Genomic DNA, 10,973 nt, shown 5'->3' with positions numbered 1-10,973 from the left:
CTCTCTCTCAGTGTCTACCTCTCTCTCAGTGTCTACCTCTCTCTCAGTGTCTACCTCTGTCTCAGTGTCTACCTCTGTCTCAGTGTCTACCTCTGTCTCAGTGTCTACCTCTGTCTCAGTGTCTACCTATCTCTCAGTGTCTACCTATCTCTCAGTGTCTACCTATCTCTCAGTGTCTACCTATCTCCGTGTATCTACCTATCTCTCAGTGTATCTATCTATCTCTGTGCATCTATCTATCTATCTATCTCTGTGTATATCTATCTATCTCTGTGTATATCTATCTATCTCTGTGTATATGTATCTATCTCTGTGTATATCGATCCATCTCTGTGTATATCGATCCATCTCTGTGTATATCTATCCATCTCTGTGTATATCTATCCATCTCTGTGTATATCTATCCATCTCTGTGTATATCTATCCATCTCTGTGTATATCTATCCATCTCTGTGTACGGTGCATTCAGAAAGTATTCAGACCCCTTCACTTTTTTCACATTTTGTTAAACAACAACAACAACAACAACATGCATTTTAAGGCCATTTTCCCTGCTAGAGCGGGGGTTAGCCTTGCGGTCCCCAAGACAATCTTCTCCATTTTGCCCTATTTTCTGCATCTCTCCTTGTTAACCCCCTTGCCCGCATTTCTTCTTCCACCATCTTTAGCCAAGTCTTTCTCGGTCTTCCCCGTCCTCCACTTCCTTCTACATTCATTTCCATCACTCTTCTCAACCAGTCACTTTCATCCTTCCTCAACACATGACCAAACCATCTCAACCTGTTCCTCTTCACAGCATCAATCACAGGCTCTATTCCCATCATCTTTCGCAATTCATCATTTGTCTTCCTCTCTCTCAACGATACTCCGCACATCCACCGAGCCATTCGCATTTCCACCCTTCGTTGCTGCTCTACGTTCATTACCCATGTCTCGGTCCCATAAATCATAACACTTCTCACACATGCAGCATACACCTTTCCCTTCAGCTTCAACGACACTCCCCTCCTCATCAGCACACCACTCAGTTCCTGAAACTTCTTCCATGCACATCTCACTCCAGCAACCGTTGCAGAGTCTGATCCACCTTCTCCATTCAGCATGTCTCCGAGGTAGCAGATTGTTTTCACACCTTCCAGCTTCATGCCGTCTCCAAGATCCAACTCAACATTTCCTCCATCTGCAGCTCCCTCTGTGCACACCTTACATTTGAATGTAGCTGCCACACTGGTTAATCACCCTCTCAGACCACTACATTTTTGATGAACCCACTCAGCGCACATTGTATATTGAATGGAATTCACTCTAACACCCTTCCTGCACACAGCACATGGCCACTTCCCAGTTCTTTCCACCTCACCACATGCTTTACCACTTGCCATCACCTTCGTCTTTCCGATATTCACCTTCAGACCTTTTGTCTCCATACATTTCCACCTTTCACATTTTGTTATGTTGCAGCCTTATGCTGAAATCGTTTAAATTCATTTTTTCCCTCATCAATCTACACTCAATACCCCATAACGACAAAGAGAAAACAGGATGTTAGAAAGTTTTGCAAATTTATTAAAAATAAAAAACTGAAATATCACATTGACCTAAGTATTCATACCCTTTACTATGACACTTGAAATTTAGCTCAGGTGCCTCCCATTTCTCTTGATCATCTTTGAGATGTTTCCAAACCTTGATTGGAGTCCACCTGTGGTAAATTCAATTGATTGGACATGATTTGGAAAGGCACACACCTCTCTATATAAGGTCTCACAGCTGACAATGCATATCAGAGCAAAAACCAAGCCATGAGATCGAAGGAACTGCCTGCAGATAGTCAGGTTCACTATGTTTTTTCGTTCAAAATCATGGTAGATTAGCAAACCTATACATTTTTGGAAACGTTATTACATGGAAAATCTGAAAATCAATGTTTACATTTGCCAATTCCGACCAATTCGATTCGACCAATTCGACCAATCGACCAATTCCATTCGACCAATTCGACCAATTCGATCGATTCGATTCGATTCATCGAATTCGATTCGATCGACCATTCGACCAATTCGATTTGCCAATCAATTTGACCGACCTTTGCTTGTGTGGAACGGACTGTGAAAACGATGCGAACTATATTGTCGGATACGACACACAGGACAGTGATGACGAACTCTAAATGGCATATTCTGTAATCGTGTATGTTTGATGCCATTGACTGCCTGTGTATATTTTGTCATTGACTGCCTGTGTAGATGTGAAGTTATACTGACTGCATGTGTATATATGATTTTGCTGACTGCCTGTGTATGTTTGGTGATATGAATTATTGTGACACATTTTGATGTTATTAACTGCCTGTACAAAATGATAACATGTATTTGATTATGCAACTTATCGCGAATATAAAGACAGTATTTTGCAATTCAAAACCTTTGATTCGTGTCTTACCATTCCCCATAGCACTAATTTGATACTTTCATTGGAATCCTTGTCCCTGAAAATATAGGTTTAGTATATTTGAAAAAGTTTTTAGGGTAATTAGAGGCAGAAATAGAACAAAATATGTATTTTACAGTGGCCATTTTGAAAATCCAAAATGGCCGCCATACAGGTATCTCTCCAAATGTAAACATTGATTTTTAGTTTCCTTATGTTATAACCTTTCCAAAAATGTATAGGTTTGCTAATCTACCATGATTTTGAACGAAATATAATTTATTGACATAGTGAACCTGACTAAGAGCTTAGAGACAGGATTGTGTCGAGGCACAGATCTGGGAAGCCTACAAAAAAATTCTGCTGCATTGAAGGTTCCCAAGAGCACAGTGGCCTCCATAATTCTTAAATGGAAGAAGTTTGGAACAACCAGGACTCTTCCGAGAGCTGGCCGCCCGGCCAAAATGAGAAATCGGGGGAGAAGGGCCTTGGTAAGAGAGGTGACCAAGAACCCGATGGTCACTCTGGCTGAGCTCCAGAGATCCTGTGTGGAGATGTGAGAAACTTCCAGAAGGACAACCATCACTGCAACACTCCACCAATCTGGGCTTTAAGGCAGAATGGCCAGACGGAAGCCTCTCCTCAGTGAAAGACACATGAAAGCCCGCTTGGAGTTTGCAAAAAAGCACCTAAAGGACTCTCAGACTGTGAGAAACAAGATTATGTGGTCTGATGAAACCAAGATTTAACTGTTTGGCTTCCGTCATGGTTTGGTTTTTGCTCTGATATGCAGTCAGCTGTGAGACCTTATATAGACAGGTGTGTGCCTTTCCAAATCATGTCCAATCAATTGAATTTACCACAGGTGGACTCCAATCAAGGTGTAGAAACATCTCAAAGATGATCAAGAGAAATGGGAGGCACCTGAGCTAAATTTCAAGTGTCATAGCAAAGGGTATGAATACTTATGTCAATGTGATATTTTAGTTTTTTCTTTTTAATAAATTTGCAAAACTTTCTAAAATCCTCTTTTCTCTTTGTCATTATGGGGTATTGAGTGTAGATTGATGAGGGAAAAAATGAATTTAAACGATTTCAGCATAAGGCTGCAACATAACAAAATGTGAAAAAAGTGAAGGGGTCTGAATACTTTCTGAATGCACTGTACATCTATCTATCTCCATGTCACTGTGTGTGTGTCTCTGTCTCTGTGTCTGTCTCTCTCTCTCTTTCTCTGTCTGTCTCTTTATCTCTCTCTCGTCCCCTGCTGGCCATTGGTGCGCTGGTTGTACTGTCATGGCGTCTGCGGCTATGTTCTGTGGCTATCTACCTATCTCTCAGTGTATCGAGCTATCTCTCAGTGTACCTACCTATCTTTGTATATATCTAGCTATCTGTCAGTGTACCTACCTATCTCTGTATCTATCTATCTCTATATCTCTATATCTCTCTCTCTTCTCTCTCTTCTCTGTCTCTCTCACCCCCTGCTGGCCGTTAGCGCGCTGGTTGTACTGTCATGGCGTCTGCTTGTGGAGGCCTGTGAGTGCTCTGTGGTATTGCTCCTCACTCCCTCCCCCCCCCCCACCCCCCCCCACCCCCCCCCCCCCCTCGGCCCTCTGCGTCCCCGTTTATGGAGTTTCCCCATATATGTTGAGACGGTAGAGAGAGCGGGAGAATACAGGGTGATTATAAGGGTTCGTCGTTTTTGGGTGTCACCCTCTCGGTTTTTGCTTTTTCATCTTAAACCTTTATTTCCATTTTTTTTCCTTTCGTTTATCTTTCTTTTAGTTTGTTTTGCTGCCCCCCCCCCCCCTTTCCCGAAGTTAGGGAAATCGGGGCAGATCGTTTACTTCCCTCTCCCGGAGCTCGGGTAGGGAAGATTCTCTTATATATTGACTCTCCCCGAGTCGGGGAGAGGTTGTAAGTGCAGCTGCACTGTCTCGATTTACGGCTTTTCAGAGCCTGACCTGTAAGAACGGGTTCTTTTGTGTACCTTCGGAACGTGAGGATAGTGTCGAGGATGTCGTTCTCGCAGCCGGTCGTGTTGTTGGGATCGACAAGGTTGTTGCCGCTTCGCGGATGAACAAGCGGATTGTAATATTGTTTTTTGCTCGACGCAGATTGTGTCCCTCAAATTGTTGAGCAGGGTTTGACAATTAATCCACATTTATTTTTATGGTTTCCCCACTTGATAGCCCAGCAATAAAAGTCGTGATATCCAATTGCCCCCATTTGTATCCGACGATGTATTATTTAAAGAGTTATCCCGATATGGTACCATCGTGTCTCATCTCCACGATTCCTTTTGGGTCACGGAACAACGATTTAAGACTCGTGGTCTCATTCCGTCCGGCGTCAAGTGTTTATGATTTTAAAAGATTCCCAGAAGGATTTAAACCTCATCGTCAAATTAAAACATCAACAGAATGAATATACACTTTACGTGTCCACCAATGTTTTAAAATGTTTTGGTTGCGGACAATTCGGGCATGTTAAGCATGACTGTCCCCGGAAAGAGAACTCTCCTCAAGTACAATCCCCCCTCAGTATCGGGAATAAGCAAGACCTCCACCTTCCCACCGCCGATTCAAGCCTTCCCGCCACCGACCCAAGCCTTCCCGCCACCGACCCAAGCCTTCCCGCCACCGACCCAAGCCTTCCCGCCACCGACCCAAGCCTTCCCGCCACCGACCCAAGCCTTCCCGCAACCGACCCAAGCCTTCCCGCAACCGACCCAAGCCTTCCCGCAACCGACCCAAGCCTTCCCGCCACCGGCCCAAGCCTTCCCGCCACCGGCCCAAGCCTTCCCGCCACCGGCCCAAGCCTTCCCGCCACCGGCCCAAGCCTTCCCGCCACCGGCCCAAGCCTTCCCGCCACCGGCCCAAGCCTTCCCGCAACCGGCCCAAGCCTTCCCGCAACCGGCCCAAGCCTTCCCGCAACCGGCCCAAGCCTTCCCGCAACCGGCCCAAGCCTTCCCGCAACCGGCCCAAGCCTTCCCGCAACCGGCCCAAGCCTTCCCGCCACCGGCCCAAGCCTTCCCGCCACCGGCCCAAGCCTTCCCGCCACCGGCCCAAGCCTTCCCGCCACCGGCCCAAGCCTTCCCGCCACCGGCCCAAGCCTTCCCGCCACCGACCCAAGCCTTCCCGCCACCGACCCAAGCCTTCCCGCCACCGACCCAAGCCTTCCCGCCACCGACCCAAGCCTTCCCGCCACCGACCCAAGCCTTCCCGCCACCGACCCAAGCCTTCCCGCCACCGACCCAAGCCTTCCCGCCACCGACCCAAGCCTTCCCGCCACCGACCCAAGCCTTCCCGCCACCGACCCAAGCCTTCCCGCCACCGACCCAAGCCTTCCCGCCACCGACCCAAGCCTTCCCGCCACCGACCCAAGCCTTCCCGCCACCGACCCAAGCCTTCCCGCCACCGACCCAAGCCTTCCCGCCACCGACCCAAGCCTTCCCGCCACCGACCCAAGCCTTCCCGCCACCGACCCAAGCCTTCCCGCCACCGACCCAAGCCTTCCCACCACCGATCCAAACTTTCCCACCACCGATCCAAACGTTCCCACCACCGATCCAAATCTTCCTACCACCGATCCAAAACATCCCCGCCATAAATCCCTCCCCTCCCTTTGAAACGGGGGACATTCCCCCCACTGCAGGAACTAGTTGCAGCCATCCCTTGTCAATAATACACCTCACCCCCCAGGCCACAGCGTTAAATCACAGCTTGCCTCCTGCTACAACTGATCCTATCTCTCCCTCCAAGGTAGCCGATGGAAATCCTCCTCCTATGATTACGTCCTCCCTCCCCTCTCCCCCCCAATCACCTGCAAACTCTCCCCACTAAGCAGGACGAGTTTCAATTAGTTCGCCCAAAAGGAAAAAGACATTTGCCAGCAACAGATGAAAACGGTCAACTTTTTTTTTTAAACCCACAACTGAAAACCAACAGCCCTTTCCCCTTGCCCCAGATTTGTCCCTAGTCACGGAAAATCGTTTCTCTGTTTGGAGGACATAGATGTGGATGAATTCTCACCCTTGCCTACTGACCCAGAAACTGATATGGCTGAGCCGCAAAAATTAGTACCCCCTCTCCCCCAAAGATGGCTGATTCCTCTGCCTCCCCATCCCCTCCCTCGATGGACTATGTCCCATCCGATAATGTGGAGGGATGTGATGATGTTGAGGAAGTAAATTATGAAAACCAGTATGACACAACATCTGAGCCATCTGATATAGATGACTCTATTAGTGAATGTAGTGGCTTTAAAGAAGAAGGAACCCCTCCAATCCCTCCCTCTGATATAAAAGGGTTTCTTCACGGCACATTCCGTAAAAGGAATGTTGTCATAGGAACCTTTTTTCCAGACCTAGCTGATTTTATACATTCCGATAAATTGATGATAAAACGGCCCAATGATTTTAATTTCAGCTCCTCCCAACGTCACAGGTTAAAGAAGTGTATACAAAAAGCTAGGAATGAACTGCTATCAAAAAATTGAATGGTTGTCACTCCTCCTTGTGTTTGTAATGAGATTCTCGATTTGTAGCTTGAATATTAACGGAGGATGTAGCTCCGTCCGTAAAGTTCAAGTAAAAAATGTTTTATTACAGAAGAAAGTTGACATTGCCCTTTTACAAGAGACCTATGCCAGCGACTGCTGTGTCGCAGAGTGGTGTAGGCACTTCCCTGGCCTTTCCTTTTTTAGTAACAGTGACTCCCGTAAAGGCTGTATAGCAATAATTCTTAGCCCTTCCTTTTCCCCTTCATTGCTTAAATTTTGCGAAATACCAAAGGGATCTCTCGCATCCCAAAATTCCACTACTGTGGAAAATTTTATACTATTTTTAATATCTATGCCCCAAGTATGCCTGTAGCTCGGCGAGATTTTAAAAATAATCTTGGGACACACCTAACTTCCCTCGACAGCCAAAAGGCCCTAAAAGACCAAGACAATCATATTTGTATTGGTGGAGATTTTAATTGCACCCTCCAACCCCAGCTCGACAGGAACAGTGCAGAGCCCCATCCTGCCCTCCACAACCCTCCTCACCAAATTTTTTAAACAAATGAATTTCACAGATATATGGTGGTTACAGCACCCATCAATCAGGCAATACACATGGTGTCAATGCATTCGGAATAATATTGTACTCGCTCGCTTGGACAAGTTTAATGTTAATCCTCCACTTGAACGCCTTGTTCTGTCATCCCAAATTTGCCCATCAGGATTCTCGGATCACAGCGCAACATTTCTCAAAATTTCTGCCCCTTGCCCGAAACACGAGTGCTTTTTGGAAATTTAATAATAATTTACTTGATGATAGTACCTTTAAAGATTTTTTCCCTGAAATTTGGAATATCCTGGTTGCCTCCCAAGGGAATTACCCAAACCTCAGACAATGGTGGGATAATGCCAAAATGCACATCAGACTTTTCTGTCAGCAATATCATGCGTATGGTGTTCAAGACGAAAAAAAAACCACAACCTTACTTGAAGACAAAATCCTGAAATTACAGGAACAGCTCCATGGAACTACAAGTGTGGGCTACCAGGAAACGAGGCAGCAAATTCATGGAAAAACGGCCTTGCTGAATTCCATATCTGAAAGGCGAGCACAAAATGCTTTTTTATGCCTGAAGATGAGATACATACACGACCTTGATGCTCCAACCAAATTCTTCTTCAGCCTTAAAAGGGGGGCCTCTTCTTCAGTAATTACACGCTTGCTACATGATGGGGGAACTCCTTTATGAAAATGGCACAAGCAGGGAATGTGCCCGGAATCATTTTAAGCAACGGTTTATGTGGCACATTAACCATGAGGCAATATCTGAACTTATTTTTAATCTTCCAACATTAGCAGAGGATCAGAAGCAGCAGTTGGAGGCTCCTCTTAATTTACCTGAGCTCACCGCTGCCTTGAAGGCCTTGGAACCTGATAAAGGCCCTGGAGCTTACCAACTTCCTCCACTTTTGTAGCTAACGCGTGGCTCTCAACGGGATTCAATAATCTACTTTCCTTGTCAAGGCTGGAGTGCCACAAGGTAGTGTCTTTGGTCTAATCCTATTCCCAATCTTCTTCAGCGATCTTTCTAACTCTCTGAAAAATCTATATATATAAAACACAGTGTGTGTGTGTGTGTGTGTGTGTGTGTGTGTGTGTGTGTGTGTGTGTGTGTGTGTGTGTGTGTGTGTGTGTGTGTGTGTGTGTGTGTGTGTGTGTGTGTGTGTGTGTAATGTTACCGATGGACTCCTAAACGGAGAGGCTCACGTGCTTGATATTTGGCATAGACATGGCCATTGAGCCTGGGAAGAACATGGCCAACCTAAAAAACAATTATTTCATAATATTTTTTTACCATATTTTTACCTCAGCACATTTCAGCGAGGAATATAATACACGGAATCTGAGCCGGTGGCAGAGCAGCGCGCTGATTCGCTCAGAGCGATCACGTGATGTTCCTTGCCACCATAAACTCACAGCAAGTAGCATAGATTTTAGCATGATTAGCATTTCCCCTCCCCCTCCCCTCCCCCGCCCGGCAATGCCGGGTACTTCTGCTAGTCCTATATATCTCTTTGCTGATGACTCCGCCATCTGTGGTAGCATCCGTCATCCTTCAGATAGGCAGGTAGCAGCCTTGCAAACCTTGAGAGAATCAAGATTTGGTTAAAAACTTGAACTATGTCTTTCAACCCTGACAAATCTCACATTCTCACTCGGTCTCGGTGAAAAAACTGTTTGGTGAACCCTCCCATATACTTCCTTAACAATCCTCTTGAAAAGGTTTAGTCACTCAAACTTTTAGGCCTCACCATCAGCAATGATCTCTCTTGGACAAACCATACACACCAATACACCGGTTTATGTCTCCCTTTTTTATGTCATTTCGTAAATACATCATCACGATATTAATACCATTTCTTGATATTCGTCTCAACTCACATTTACATCGTTTTAAAGCAATAGTCAATTTTAAAGCAATTTTATTCTCGAGTGTTTTCAGAACATCCAAGATTGATAAAAAAAGAACAAACACATGCATATAGAAAAAAAAAATCTTGCCCACTTACCCACAATCTGCTTCTGTACTTTGTTTGATGGTTTTACCAAGACAAAGTTTAGCTTCTTAGAGATGTTCTCTGAATCACCCAATTCCAAATGGACTTTCACTGACCCACTGCAGAAAAAGCATATCGGTGAAAAGATGGGAAGAAACATGCAAGTACAAAAATATATAGTTATAATACGAGGAGAGCCAGTCAATAAGTAACCTTAAAATGGCGATGTAAATTTGAGAATGTAATGTGTGTAGTTGTAGACGACATATGTTATATCTATGGGTAAGAGTCATGTTTTTCCTGTTTTAGATCTGGCAACATTGAGCGTATGACATCAGTAGAGCAGTTCCAAGATGGCGGCTCACTTAGAAGCATGCGACAGGGAGGGGCAATGTTCTGGCATCCATTTATTGGGACGTGAGGGTGTCAATCCCAGTGGAATCCATCGCAGAATGAAGATGCAATATGGTGACGCATGTTTATCGCTGCAGCAGGTGTACGACTGGGACAGGAAGTTTAAAAGTGGAGTGTCCAGTGTGGCAGACGCTGCTCGCTCGAGCCGGCCTCACACAGCCGACACACCAGAAATGGTTGCAGGAGTTGAGTGTGTGCCAAGGGAAAACCGTCAATTTACGCTGGATGAAGTGGTCTCCGAATTGAACATTAGTCATGGTTCAGCACACCATATCATTCACAATGTGCTGGGGTTCCACAAAGTGTCTGCAAGGTGGGTGCCTCGACAACTCACACCCAAACTGAAAGAACGGCGAGTAGACACATTTGAAAAACTTATACGACGTTACAAAACAGAAGGTGCCGCTTTCTTGCAGCGCGTAGTGACTGGGGATGAAATCTGGGTCCACTACTTTCAGCCAGAAACGAAGAGGGCAAGCAAAGAGTGGCGTCATTCAACTTCACCGAAGCCCAAAAAATTGCACACACAGCCGTACTCAGTACTATTGCACAAACACCTTTCTAACACCAATAACACAAAGGGTGCGATCACCAGCGGGTGAGCAATGCTGCAGAGTGAGGCAGGAACTAATATTTAACCAAAGTGTTCATACTCTTAGCAAAATACATCAATCAATTTTTAACTTGAGAAAGCATACAAAAGAATATTGTCGTGTCACCGGGGTTAAGACCCCAAGAAGACGAATGACCAAAACGAGCTTTACTCCGAGGCGTATACCCAACTTGGTGGTATTATCTTTTCGCGTGTGAAAAGGTTGGAGGCCTTATCTGATCGGAACACATGCAGGGTTAATCCGAACCCACAAACACGAAGACAGGACAGCAAAATCGACGATACAAGAAAAGTAAGATTCAACAAATAATGATTTAATCAAAATAAATGCAAGTAACAATGAAAGGTGAGGTAAAAACTAAAATTCCGAATTGAGATGTCTCCAATCAGACTCGTATATAAACAAGGGGAAAACAAAAGTAAAAGAAAATAAATTGGCGTTTATAGT

At 45.4% G+C, this 10,973-nt stretch overlaps 1 protein-coding gene across 1 annotated transcript in view; it reads right to left on the bottom strand.

The window, feature by feature from the left end:
* The window catches only part of LOC137420838 (uncharacterized), a 91,357-nt gene that overhangs the window by 46,011 nt on the left and 34,373 nt on the right, over positions 1–10,973 (bottom strand). The window contains exon 6 of the mRNA XM_068106276.2: positions 9,511–9,617. Coding sequence (XP_067962377.2) covers positions 9,511–9,617 — 107 coding nt within the window. The remainder of the gene's footprint in view (positions 1–9,510; positions 9,618–10,973) is intronic.

The sequence above is a fragment of the Myxine glutinosa genome, chromosome 2 (assembly GCF_964187855.1).
Source record: "Myxine glutinosa chromosome 2, kmMyxGlut1.1, whole genome shotgun sequence".
Classification (NCBI taxonomy): Eukaryota; Metazoa; Chordata; class Myxini; order Myxiniformes; family Myxinidae; genus Myxine; species Myxine glutinosa.
The sequence above is the reverse complement of the archived record's forward strand: the minus strand, read 5'-3'. Positions and strand labels throughout refer to the sequence as shown.